The 14,855-nt window shown below is 33.8% G+C and overlaps 2 protein-coding genes across 8 annotated transcripts in view; both read left to right on the top strand.

Moving 5' to 3' along the window:
• Positions 1–14,855, top strand: part of LOC117224051 (uncharacterized) — a 283,462-nt gene that overhangs the window by 31,534 nt on the left and 237,073 nt on the right. Inside the window, exons 6-7 of one of the 7 annotated variants that reach the window (XR_013034796.1) lie at positions 4,309–5,098; positions 5,142–8,728. The exons of 4 other annotated variants lie outside the window; for them this stretch is intronic. The gene's annotated coding sequence lies outside the window, so the exon portion shown is untranslated. 2 more of the 7 variants (XM_076526274.1, XM_076526271.1) reach the window with 2 other exon arrangements.
• Positions 4,751–13,333, top strand: LOC143260515 (uncharacterized). Its single transcript, XM_076526247.1, has 8 exons — positions 4,751–4,756; positions 4,834–4,954; positions 8,809–8,865; positions 8,933–9,014; positions 9,112–9,200; positions 11,249–11,301; positions 12,933–13,059; positions 13,143–13,333. The coding sequence occupies exons 1-8, from the start codon at positions 4,751–4,753 to the stop codon at positions 13,172–13,174; spliced, it is 567 nt and encodes a 188-aa protein (XP_076382362.1). The 3' UTR covers positions 13,175–13,333.

The following is a 14,855-nucleotide window of genomic DNA, read 5'->3' as shown; positions in this document are numbered from 1 at the left end:
TTAGAATCATTAATTCTATGAGCTCCTTGTAATCATTCCTTGGTTGTGTTTGTTGTAAATTCTGTAGTGTCGTTTTAATCTTTTGGTCGATATCTATTACATTTTGTCATATAAATTCATCTTCTGTACTAGGCTTATAATTATTTTTATCTATGGAACTCCATGAATTTTTTAATTTTTTAAAAAGTGATATATCTGGACCCGTAGACTTCTTCATTTTAATTTCAAATGTAGCACGTAAAATTAATTCATAAATGTGGTGGCGATATGGCAAATACGGTAATTCCTTCTCCAACTTTTGTCCCAATAGAACGCAAGCTCCGTGTATTCTTCCGGTGTTGGTTGCGATCCTACCAAAACAAAGGGCTTCTATTTCAGTTGAAAAATTCCATTCTTCATAGAAAAGATTGCTAACGCTTGGTCGGAACCAGTACCCGATGGTATGACTGGAATACTCAATAATATTTTAATTTCCCCGCAACTTATAACTATTGGTAATCGTTCTACATTTTTCTGGCTTATATCTGATACAAGTGTAGCGTCCCAATGAATAATTAATCTTGTAGGATTAAGTTTTCCGAATATTTCTTGTAACTATTTATTATTAAATCAGTTATGTCGTGGCCTAAACCTTCTGCCGAAGCCATAACGATTCGAACTGCATAACGTCGCTTACTCTAAAATAATCTAAAGCACCTACTAATTTTGGGGTAATAACCATCTGCTTTCCTCATCTTTTCTTAAGGTTACTCGACCCAGGTATGTCGCAGTCTAATGCCTCGGTGTCCTCATCGTCAGATACCTGAGACTCCGTCAGTCTTAACGGGACTTCCGTCGCTTCATCGACGATGGCATCATTCTAACTGTACTAAATCTATAACGTAAAAATATATTTGCTATAACTAGGAGAGATATATATAAAAACATTAGAAATAATTTCAAAATTAGTCGATGATGCCTGAACTCGTTGCAATCGCACCTCCTCTTGTTTCTTACGCTCTGATTGTTTTTTTCTTTCTTTGTTAAATTGTGATCACTAGATCCCATCGAACCGGCTCGTTCTTTTTGCCTTTGTTGCCGGAGAAATATCTTATCTTCCAATCATCTAATGAATTTACAAATTCCTGTTCTCGCCTTTTTTGTAGATCATTTCCGTGATTCGCGATTTTGTAGAACGTTCGCCATTTATCATAAAGTTTTTCCACTTTAGTTACATAATCCGATTTTTGTTTTACTGGAATTCTCTCTCGACTTTTCCCAGAAAATTTCTACTTCTTTAATTACTAACATCGAACTGTCCGTTTCTTGACAACTTAACACCAACAATTTGTGATTCATAATGATCCAATAAGAATAATTTAAAATACTCACTGTATTATTTCCGATGCGAACTGTTCGGAGTTTCGGCCTGGACTGAAGCGAGTTTTTTTGTTGAAGAGCATACGAAAGATATAAACGTAAGTATAAACGTAAATATAAACGTAAAATAGTGGAAAGTGTTTAAAGGATCTAACATAAACACTCCGGAGGTCAATTTATTAAGCGAAAGATTCGCAAGTAATCGCAGTAAGCAAAACCGTGCTGACAGTTACTTACATTTCATATTCTAGTACTCTCGTACTCATATATGCTTAGACTTTCGAATAAACTATTTAAACTTGTAAGTAGATATTGTTATCAAATAGCCAAGAAATGATACTTTTATTAAATAATAATAATTTTTTTAGCGATAACGTTGAAATGGAGTTACAGATAGAATTGGAGTAAAATTAAAGAAATTTTAAAACTTCAAGTAGATTATGACACGTCTCTCCTACTCTTAGACTTTCGCTTTTTCAGAAATTATTTTTATATCAAATCGAACAAATCTAAGGAGTCGCATGAAAAAAATTGCGATGGTCGAAAAATAAGGTCCATCCTAGTGAACATTCTCAATCGAACACGCTGCTAGCCCTAAACCGGGAATACACTGGATGTCCCCCATCGAGCAGATAACCCCACGCCTCCATACCTTTTCGACCTGCGAGAGGGTATGCTCCATAATCAAGAAATCCTCAGTCAAAATTGCTGAGGGCCATTCGTGGAGGATTAAAATCCGCCCCGCCCCCACCTGCGCTACTTCCACTACTACTACTTATCCCGTTCACTCCTACTTTAGTCAAAGTCGACGAAGGTCCCAAGGGGCACAAACGCCGAAGTAAGAAAGTGGAGTAAGTAGACTGGATCATTCTGAACCAGCCAACTTCTGCAAAGTATCACCCAGTAATGGATAGGTAGCGAGGGTATGAACACGGATAAGTACTCAGCTGTTAGTTAATCGTGGTTTTTGGACCCACCCAGGTTAGATTAAAACGCAACCTTAAGCCACAATAATATTTTTTTTTATCTGAACTAATTCACTGCCATTTTGTATAGCTGAGAGTGGGACTAATCTACCAGACAATGACTAAAATGCTTTTTTCTAATATTGATATTACCTCAAGTGACAATATAAATCCAAAACTCATGTTTTTTAACTTTTTATACATATTGTAGATCGTGATTACTTATATGCATGCTGTGAATTTCATTCAAATCGATTACATCGCAATTTTTTGAGAATTTCAATGTTTATCCGGTAGACGTCCTGCACTTGCGTAGTCGAGTGTGGTTAAATTCCATATATACACTGGGCGGCAGCTACTGCTTCTCCTCAGCGGCCATCTCTTCTCGATCTTTTACAATTTCCTCATATATCTTTAAGGGATTTATCGCGTTGCGTTTTCAAAATTTCTTTCATATCTCTATACTGATCATTGATTCCGCGAACCGCGCGCGCGTGTAATATACCAGTTCTCCTTGTGACGCTTACAATCCCAATGACGCACACTTCGTCGCAAGACCACTCGTGTTACATAATCATTCACGGATTCTTTTCCTTCCATTTTGAAAAACTTTAAACCATTGCATGCATCGATCCTTTGATCCTGTGCTGCTTACGCATATGTTTTTTAATTTTCGTCCAGAATTCGTAAGCATTGTTTTCTGTAGCAAACTGCAAGGTCTGTTCATCTGATAGGTGTAGTCTTATGTATGCTACGGCTTTATGGTTCCTTATTTTCAACTCGGCCTTTAATTATTCCGTTATCATATCTTTCGGTATTGGCTTGTTTATTGCTCGAGACAATTTCTTTAGGGTAAGGATTACCTCCTTTTCATAGCCTGTACAAATTAATTTGAGCCCGTTAATAAAGGCACTGTTAGGTAACGGCGCCCTTTCCATTTTCTATATACAACTGGTCACAACCGCGCTCTACTATCAGATTATTGTTATATTTAAGCACAAATCATTTTGAGTGTTATTACGAGGCTCATAGACGCACGTTTCTTTCCGTAACTCTCTCGCACCCAGAAGGCATTCGCTGCAGGATATTGCCCATTTCTATTACCTTCAAAGTATTTATTACTTCTTTAGTCAAAACAAGTGTTCTCAAACTTGGCATTGTCGTTCGTAATGGTCATTAATCTTTTACCATCAGATATTTCTTGCATTATCCAGGTGTCCGACGATGGATGTTTCGACAACTTTTTCCTTTCGTCGCAGTTTTTCTTTTTCCGTTTCCTTCTAATTCATCGTGTTTCTATACGCGCTTTCCGGATCCTTTCTCAATTTTATTAGTTTCTTTAACTGACTAATAAATTCTAACAAGCTTTTGTTCGTCAGGCGGCACTTCGAGATACAACTTTTTTTTGTCTTACATGTTTTGGGCCGGCTCTCGCATTCCCATACAAATAAAAACTAATCGTACATCACTTCTTATTGTTCTTTTACTAAATATTCTGTATACCGCGTGTTCGGAAAATCGTGGTACAACCGGTAAGGGGGTGATTCTACATGCGAAAATAAGTTGAGAAAGAGGAATACCATTTTTTTATTTAAGGCTCCGTTCACAATTATTATCTCCGGCAGTTCTTCATGCCTGTACTATTATAGTTCTCGAACTATATTGTAAATCTTGATTGGATCTGCAAAAATAAATAAATTTAAATAATTGGATAAAATCTATTTCAATTTAAATGCAAACAATGATACTTGCCAATTTTTTAATTCCACTTTTCTTGGATTCCGTGGACGAATTTTTAAGAATGTTTGTATCCTCCATATGCGCTGTATTACACTGGCCGATGCAATTGCAAATGTAGTTCGCTCTAAGCGCCTTACCTCTGTTGAATTTACTGTCCATTATTTCTGGTTATCTAAGAAGACCTTATTTCTCGATTGGGAATGACTTCTGGACACCCTGTATAAAACCTAGGCATTTATTGCAGCTGAATCAAGGACGTTGAAAAATACTTGGGGAGATCATTTACGAGATTTGGACGTTGTGCTATGTTGTGGTATTTTTCAATTGGCAACGATGAATGCCGCGGCGAAATAAACAGTTCGCATCACCGCCATACGTTCACCAGACCGCCAAATACTCGTCGAACGCCACTTTCAAATTGTCCCTTCTTCTAGTCAACCGTTCGGTAATCAGCGCCTGATGATGCTTGCCTTTGAGCATCGTTCGTTAACGATCTCCTGCGATACTGTCGCTAAATACAGGTTTTGTTGCATTACACTTTTCTTTGCACTCTTGCACCGTACAAAGAAGCCGTGCTTCGCACATTGTACAAATGTAGTTCGTGTTATCAGTTATGTTGTAAAAATAATTCGAGTGTTTGTACACGTGTAATTTGTAAATACATACGTTATTGTTACACATTAGACATGACTGTGATATTATTTCCGTTCCTCTTTAATCGCCGGCAAAACTCTATTATGTCCAGTGCAAAACACTCTCTATATTATAGAAAAAGTCGTGCAGCAAATTGAGGAAAGATGAGAACGTTGAATTAAAAAATATGACATTCAATCGATACCCTTCTTCTCTACGTTTGGAAGACTACAAAAAACATAGTAGGGTAGAATGGGGTGATTGCGGTCAACAGGCAATAACAGTCAGCATTGTTATTACGAAATAGTAGTTCCAAAAATTGCCACTATTTTTTGTACCGAATCCTAACATTTTGTATTGACGTGTCGCTGATGTAATATTTTGTTCACGCAACACAAGGTGTAAGCTGTCGTACAGCTTATATTTGATTTTTATTGATTTCAGTTTTTTATATTCACTTTTAATAAATAATGGATATGCGGATAATGATAGTCACCTTGAAGAATGTTGAACAAAGAGAAGAACAGAAAAAAATATAGAAGAAGAATAAAAAAGATAAAACTAGGTGAAACGACCAAAAGATCTTCTGATAATATCGACGAGATGAGACAATGAAATATGCTACAGATGCACTTCATGCATCTTGATTTTCTCGAAAAATATGTATACAAAGTGAAAAATATATTATAATCAATGTTATTATTTGTATTTTTCACTTATAATTTATTGCTTAAAATCGATACAAAATTACTTTAAATAAATATGTTGCGTCATATTTGAAAGGTATTGCAATTCTTGCTTAAGTGACGGCCATTACCCTATTCTCACCTGCCTCTACCGAACCCGAAATTGCACCAGTTAGGAGAGAATACTGGAACGAGAATAATCTGCAGCGTCTAGTGTCAAAGGCCTGACTCCTTTCGATTAGTTGTAATCAAGACTAGAAGCACCTCAACAGAAAACTGTTCGGAGGTGATAGCGACGATACGAGCATTGCATAATTCCTGCACATCCTGGCGCAACGTATTACGTGGGCCGCATTACTCCTCCTTTTCGGGCACAGCTATTAACATCTCGGATCATCCGCGGAAGCGGAGATTGCATTCGTATTTTAAAGACACAAAAATTGTTCGTTCTCCTACTGTCCGAATGGCTCGGTACTACTGAATACGAAAGAGTACAGATTCTTGGCTCGAGATAAGGAGCATAACTGAACCAATAACTACAAGTTTTATATAAATCGCTATTTATTGTTAAGAAGATTGGAGAATATGAAAAAATAAACATTATAGTAATTTTTATAACAGCCAGAGGTAACACAAAAAAAATTTTCAATAATTAATCTCTCCTCGTTCAGCAATGACAATAGAAATAGGTTGACTCGGTTTTGCACCGGCCCATAAAAGGAATGTTTCCGTGATATGTTCCAGCAGTCTATTTATATCTAAAATATGGGGTAGCTGAGATCATTCTAAGTAACTTTTTCCTTTGCGAAAATGCAATCTGCGACTTTGTTTACGAGTTATTAATGAAAAACACCGACCAATGAGACACAATGGCGCGAAACACAACATGGTTAATCGATCGAGTGCCATGTGCTACCACTGATTTTGACAGCTGAAGGGGGACTCTGTGCCGCGTAAAATCAATGAACAAGTCAAGAAAAATACCAACTTTCGATATTTTTTTACCACGTGGCAGTGGTAATCTTAAGAAAAAAGCTGTTCATCCTTATTTCACAGAATGTCTGAAAAATATTTACTAATTTTTCAAGACCCTAAGCACGCTGTTGAAAGTGTAAAAAATTGGCTCAGTACTAAAAAAATTCTCTGTTCTGGATTGGCCTGCGCGGAGCCCGGACTTCGATCCCATAGAAAATCTAACAGGTTTACTAAAAAGACGACTTCGGGATTCATATGAGTCTCAACTAACTTCAATCACAGATTTGTATAATAGAATTCAAGAACAGTGCGAATAAATATCTCCGGATTATTGCAAAAACTTAGTAGAATGTATGCCAAAACGAATTAGTGCAGTTTTGCAAGCAAAAGGATTGTGGACGAAATATTAAAAATAAAGGATATATTACATATTGTCAAGTATTGAACGTGGTGCAAAACCGATTCAATTTATTGTTGTTGTCATTCCTAAATAACAAGACATTAATTATTGCAAAAATTTCTTATGTTACTCCTAACAGTGATGAAAATAACTGTAATGTTTATTTTTCGTTATTCTTGTATATTCCTAGCAATAAATAATGATTCATGTAAAGCTTGTGGTTGTTGGTTCAGTTATGCTCCTTACTATAAGTAGTTTTTGTATTCGTTTTTTTATTCGTCGGGCAAAAAAAAACTACCCCGGATAGTGTTCAGCCTGATATGCATTAGACTTCATTGTTTCATTGACTAGAACGCACCTCATACCTCCAGATAATAGATCGTTGATCAATTGTGAATGCATTCTAAAACTATAAAAGTTTTTATCGAAAAAAGTTCATCCATCGTTGAAATCTTGGCTATCATATACGTCGACTATGTGTGTGAAATACACTCACCGCGTAAAGTATGTGGAGAGCATTTCAAATGAAATAACTTTTCCAAAATTGGTCCAAATGACTTGAATTTTTTTAGATGTCAGAGGGACTAGTCTACTAGACAATGGCTGTGTAATACCTTTTTTTAATTTTGCTATTACTTGGAATAATAACAAAAAATGAAAAAACTGGCGTCTTTAACTTTTTTATCTGAGCCTATAACGAAAATTTAAATAATGTATTTTATAGATCTCGGTAACTTGTTTGCAAACTGAAAGCTTCATCGAAATCAGTTAACGCAGAGTCAAGCCGCGAGTGTTGAAAGATTTAAAAAAACTGCAGATTTCTAACGGGTATTGGTTAAAAGTGTCAAATATGGAGACAAAACTATAATTTCCGTGGTATTTAATTGTTTATAGCTCATATATCAAAATCAAAACGTATTTTATAAATTTTCGTTAAAAGCTGAGAGAGAAAACCTTGACATTCCAAGTAATAACAAAGTTAAAGAAAGGTATTACGGCCATTGTGTCGTAGATTAGGCCCTCTATCATTTAAAAAAATTCGAGTCATTTAGATTAATTTTAAAAAAGTTATTCTGTCTGAAAAGCTATCAATATACGGCGAGTAACACCTTAAAGGTGAGTAACAATAACAGCTTTATTCTTGAATTAATAAGAAGTTCTCTGATCCATGAATAGTGTCTTAGCATTAACCCTATTTCTATCGAAGGTATAAATAACACCTTTCAAAATAATCTCTATTTAACAGTATTTTTACCAAAGGAGTTAAAGGACATCTTATAATAATTATTTTTCGAGGTTTTCTATGTGCTCACTTCTTGACTTTCGCAACAGTCATCACTAGATTGCCGATTTTTGTGCAAAATAAATATTGTCTAAGCTAATTACAAGAACTTTAAGCCTAACAAAAATGTTTCCCACTTTTCACCATTTTAATAAGTTGCACACATTAGAAAGACATTCTTCAATTCATATAATGTCTTCACCGTTTTCTATTTAACCCAGTTATTTTCGTCAAAAATGCATAAAATCCGCAGTTTAGACATCACGAAATTAATTCGGTAAATTATATAGTACAAAATATCGTTTAAAATAGTGTTGAACATGATTTTCATGTTAGATCGGCTGATAGAATTGTCTCTTAAGAAAATTCGTGCATGTAGTTGAACACTTCGTACACTGTCTTTGCGATCCTCTTTTGTGCACCGCAAAAATTAAGTGACATATCAATTTGGAAAAATGATAAAACTTTCCAAAAGTTTTGTTTCACAAAGTGAATAATAGTAGGAAGAATGTATAGCTAACAGATTTCCTTTACAATTTAATACGATCTGTAGCGGATAAAATGCGATAAGCATTTGGCTATGTGTCTGCAGGAGTTAGCTTAAACTTAAGACTGTTGTTCCATACTTTTGGAGATAGTGTTTAATATATTGTTTTGGTGAAGAGGTCGACGCAAGCTAGGTATCTGTTTGCAGAGGGAGGCGGCTGCAGAAGTAGCCTAGATTTATAATCAGGCGGAGCTGCAACAGTTCAAAATGAGGAACCTAAGCATCGTTTCGCGATAGGATTTCTATTCATGCTTGCGATCATTTGGGTAGCCGAAAGGGTGAGTTGATATCGATCATTCCGTATTCGCGAATTGCGCGAGGAAGTGACTCCGTTTCTATTCGTAGAAAAAAATTACCTTAGAAGAGGCCAAGAATACTGCTATGCATCTCAAGAAGCCCTGTCAGAAGAAGACAAATGTAACCGAAGGTATAATTAACTGAAGTAAATCGGATATTCGTCTGTATAACTCATTCTTACTCCATTGAAACACCGCGACATTATTTTCATCGATTTTATCGTGCAGAACTATTGGACGGACTACAGAAAGGCGAGTTCCCGAGGAACGAGAGATTGATGTGTTTCATGAAGTGCATACTAACCTCGACGAAGACCGTGAGTAATATTTTCTGTATGTATATTGATGACACGAAGTTTCTTTTTCAACTGTCAAAATTTAAGATTCATGATTAATTTATTAACTCCTTGCACTACGATTTCTTTCACAGCTACAATTATTAGCATTTCTTCGTTCCTAATAGTATCTTTTAGAACGAGACAATTTTAATTTTAGATTAAAATGACGTAGATCGAGGAAAAGAATTCTACATTTATGCTTAATAGTTTGCTCCATGACAAAGTATTAATTTATGTAAATATTTAATTGTTTAATTATGACTCGACTGTGAACTATTATGCAAAGTATAAATAACGTGCACGAATCGCAACATACAGAAACCTGCGTTAATTAGCTGCAAATAATGCAACAGTATTTTGAACTTCATACAGTGATTTTGCTGTTTTGCTATTGATCTACTTACTTTAGTCATAATTTCATGAATCTATAATCTAGTTTCTACCTTAAATAACAGCATGCGTGAAATTAATTTCTGATTCTTCGCCAGGTAAACTATGTAGTCGAGCTTAATTCTAATAGCACACACATTACATTTATTTTTTACTTATAGAAGAAGTTTCAAAAACAAGTTGAAATACTAATCTAGAAAATAAAAAATAACTTTTATTAACGATTTACACTGGATCAGGCGCTGCCTTATCAATAATAGTCGGTTATAGTGATCAAGTCAACATGTAATTAAATATAAAAATTGTAGCTGTAATATAAGAGGGTGCTCAAAATTTTTTAGTGATAGCGTTCAGTTTTTATCTTTAAGTAATTAATATAATTTAATAGTTGTATAAATTGCACTTTTGTATAAATTGCAGGACAAGTTGCAAAATTCTATGCGTATCATAATTGATACAAAATTACTTATTTTCTTTTAGATGAGACACAACGAGGTGCTGTACGATTGGATCCTTAGAAATGCTCATCTAATGTTAGAAGAGAAATATCTTCCGCGAATCGAACACGTAGTCGAGGTTTGTCGAGAAGGAAGTATGAAATAGTCTGCGATTTGTTGGTTTACGGGTTAAGAGGTATCATGCGCTTCGGTTGCAGAGAGGTAGGACGGATTTTAACAATTATTTCGGTAAAAATTCATTTCTAATCGAGAAATCATTAAGTATACCTTAATGTCTGTACTTTAGTCAATATATTCTACAGATTTTGTAAAAGCATTAATAAAATGAACCACTTAGTAACGAATTCCGAAAGATAAGTGTGCCAAACATCGCCAATGGTAATTATATTATTCTTAATGATTTTAAAAATCGACAACCTTGAATACTCCGAAGAAAATTACCTGCAAAAAATCTTTGTTTTGCATCGTATTCGTCTCTTGATACTAGTCAATTTAGGTGGAAACATTTAAATGGAAGACCCTGTATGTACAGTGCGTAAAACAAGTATTCGCACACCTTTTAAAAAGGAATAACGTTGTAATTGGGTCAAGCAATTAAAAAATTATTTCAAAAAATTGCAATTTGTTGGCATGATAAAAGAAACTGCTGGTCCTTAAACTATTTTATCTAAGCCCATGACCAAAATTTAAGAAATTCATTGTGTAGATCTCGGTAACTTATTTGCATGCTGAATCGAAATTGATTAAAGCAGAGTCGAGTTACAAGCATTGAAAGATTTTAAAAACTACAGAATTCTGACAGTTATTGGTCGAAAATGTCAAAAATCGGGACAAAACTATTACGATTTTTAATTTCAATGAAATTTTCAATATGCAAATAGGTTACCGAAATCTACAAAATGCGCTTTTTAAATTTTCGTTATGGGCACACATGAAAAAGTAAGACAAACAGCATATTCTCTTTATTTTATCAGGCCAACAAATTGCTATTTTTGAAAATATTTTTTTAGTTATTGTCTAGTAAGCTAATCCCTCTAATATCCATAAAAAAATTTAGGTCGCTTAGCCCAATTACAAAAAAGTTATTCCGTTTTAAGAATGATGTGCAAATTCTTTTAGCCGCTGTATATCGAAGTTGAGCCAATTCCCAGCAACAAGATGTTCCGATTTTTGTTGCAGTGCCTGCTACGTTGAATAGTTGCAAGATCAAAGTTTGGGACCTGGATTCCGAGGTACATTCGAATTAAAATAAGCTAAAGAATCGTGTTGACGAAAAATTGACAATTTAGGGGTGCACTTTTAACTAGACAAAGTTTTCCACGTATTGTTAACAAACCGAGAAATGGATGAAATAATCATTACATTACTAATCAGAGTTGGACAATATTTTATTCGGATGATGAATGAGAGATAGAGACCAGCGAATACAACTTCATTCCATAAATAAAAATTTATCTGGATAACAATTTATCCGAATTTGATTCAAAATTTATTTGGATAAGTTGTTACTCGAATAATAATTTATTTGTACAGGAATTAATTCGAAAAATGATCAAGTTGTACAAAAATTATTGTGTGTTGATTAAGTTCTTTCTTGTTAATTTTTACAATTAACTTTTTTTCAACTGCTGCATCGGAAAATTTGTTACTTTCAGGTAGAGTGATTATTGATGCATTAAATAATTTTTCTTCGGATGCAAATTATATCCATTACTATTCGAATAATTTTACAATCTCTACTCGAGTCATTTATTCGAATATAAAATAAAGAAATATCCGAATAGATAGAATAATTTGTTTAGAGTAATGTTATTCGAATAATTGTTATTAAAAATTGTTATTAGTTATTAATAATTGTTATTCGAATAAGATATTTGACTGAAAAGAATTCGTTCGAATAATTATTTTAGATACATATTTAATCGAAACAATTCGCATAATACCCAATTCTGTTGCTTAGCGGATTTGGTACTAAATATGCAACGTATCTGAGATATAGTTTGTTTTATCTTCGGCAGAGACGTTTTGAAGGAATCGTTTGTTTATTTTCAACTTTACAGCAAATTCTCTCTAATTGTTCTTCAGCTTATAAATAAAAATGTATAATTTGGAAAGAGGAGGTACATTTATTCGACATTGCATCTCGTATTTATAATTGTTGACAATCGGCAATTGTGAAAATGAGTCACGAGGCTCGAATAACCGTGTTTCCTCTTTCTAAATTGTCCATTTTTGTTTACAAGCTGAAAGTAAATTAGAGAGAATTCACTGCACTTCCATCACCACGACAGTCAACCGTGACCATCAATAATTTAGTCGTTTACACGATGTTTCTTCCGTTTATGTTGATTGATCCGGCAGTAAATAAACAAATAAAATACATTATTTTGTGTAATTCGTTACTGCAATTCAATAATCGAACTTTTGCAACGGGTCAAAATGACTTGTATCGGATTTTGACTGTTACAGTGACCGAAATTATAAAATAAAACATTCTATATAAAATCATAATCTAATTTTATATATATATAATTTATATTAATCATATAAAACAAGTGTGACATTGTTTTATAAACTTTTATTCATTCAAGCATATAGTATAATAAAGCTCGTACGAATTTCGAATAAATTAATTCTTATCATTGTTATGAAACAATATATGTTAGTCCTATCTAGACTCAGTAGTTCTAGCATTAATTCAGTATTCTACTAATTAATTTTTCGCAATCTAATCGAACTTTTCTTTGTCGCAACTGTTCCTCGGTTCCTAACGATTTCTGATTATTACGAATTTGCAGTACTACCTAGACAGCAAGGTGGAGGGTACGTCAGTCGGTTATTGTTATCAACATTATCGTTACAGACACCATTGAGAAGCAGCCTGACGATTTTACTTGCATTTAATTGTAAATTCCCATTAAATGTTTCCCTATCTACCAATACAAGATCAACCAATTCAATCCCGGATCAACCAATACAAGATCGGAATCGTAATTGTTCCTCTTTGGAATACAATAATCTTCTCAAAAACGAATTATTTGAGAAAAGAAATGATTTTACTTTTTTGTTACAGACACTTGTACAGGCAAAATAAACAGACGTTAAGAAATTCATATAAAAGACAATTAAAATAATTTGAAGCTGATTAAACAAAGATTTTAAAAAATTCATTTTTATTTGTAATAACGTCTGATCGATTGTAAGAATGTATATTCTCAATTATAGATTATTCGATTCTAATAAAAATGGTGCCATTATATCGTAGTATCATGTAATATTATTTCATTGTTCTTCACAAAAAAATGCATTACAAATTCAATATGTAATTGGTAGTGTAATTATTCCCAATAACTATTCTTTGTGTAGTTCTTCTTAAATATATAATATATAATATATTAACGAAAAATATAAAAATACCTATTCATTGTCTTTTATAAAGACAATGGCAGCTGATGTTAGAGTCCCTTACTACGAATTAAATGATAACTTGTTTGTTTAAATGATAATTTGTTTTAAATATGGAGTTCACGGTACTGTAATTAGTTCGTGAACGATTATTAAACTGTGTCGTTTATATCAATTTGGCATACGCATTTCATCTACTTTCGCATAAAATTATTATGCTTTAAAAGATGTCCGAATATTAATGCGAGTCACTGTACTGTAAAATAAGATCGTGGGATAGCCAATTACCGTACCTTTTATTTATTTTCAAGCATAATTAACTTTATATTTATGGAATAAAACGTAGCAAACTTTTTATTTAAATTCAGTTAAACAATTATTTGTTAGAAAATTAAACATGTGAAATACAATTCTTAAAATATCACAAAAATTATTTCCATTTTTTAATACTGAATTCGCGAAATTTTCTGCCAAGTTTACGAAAATGCTTAAGAAACTACTGAAGGAACGAAGAAGATCAATATTCAGTGAAATAAATCGTTCTAGACAAGATATCACAATGTTAATTGTATTGGTGAAACGTAAGAAGATTACGAAAAAGAAAAACAGTGACTGTTTGTTTGAATTTTCGTTTTTAACGTCTGTTTTTCGTAATTCATTTACTGTGTACCGTAATCGAATCTATTTTTCGCTCGAAACTCTAATCATCTGTTATATTTTTAAAGAGAAGAAATGTGCGTATGAAGTTTTATAATAACAGTCATCTCTAATGAGAATGTTAAATTATTATTGTTTAAAATGTTAAATTATTATTGTTGAAGCTCAGTATTCTGGAAGGGAGTACAGTAATTGAAATTCAATATTCAAGGAAGACCACAATAACTGTGGCATAGCAACTGTACTTTGTAGATGGTGGGCACACAGTAACAGTAACGCTTTGGCTCCAGAACGTTTGTTTCTCTTTTTCCTAATATTCAAAGAAAATTTGATATTTGTTTTATGGAAAAATTTATATCGATAAAAGAATCTTTGAAATTTACCTTTAGGTTCTTAAGAAATGTCAATTAAATTGCTGAAGTTGTCTCAGTAGCGAAAACATGTGAACTCCACGAACAAGGTACAATAATTGGTGCATCTAGTCCAGGACTCGGAATGAGGATCGGGCCCAGGCCATACAAGAGAATCACAAGGGCTAGGCCTCTTCCTATACCTGAATGCCACACACAGCCATATAAAGCAACAGGCACACGCGCCTAAGATGTTTCGTGCCGAAAGTGGTGACCACGGGGAACGAAACGAGCGACGGGAGTCCGGAGGCTTAGCTTTCGCGATCTGACTTGCGTGCTAGTTAATTCCAAGTCCTGATCTAGCCTATAACAAG

The sequence above is a fragment of the Megalopta genalis genome, chromosome 14, assembly GCF_051020955.1.
Source record: "Megalopta genalis isolate 19385.01 chromosome 14, iyMegGena1_principal, whole genome shotgun sequence".
Lineage (NCBI taxonomy): Eukaryota > Metazoa > Arthropoda > Insecta > Hymenoptera > Halictidae > Megalopta > Megalopta genalis.
Note: the sequence above shows the minus strand (reverse complement) of the source record. Positions and strands in the feature narration are given on the sequence as shown.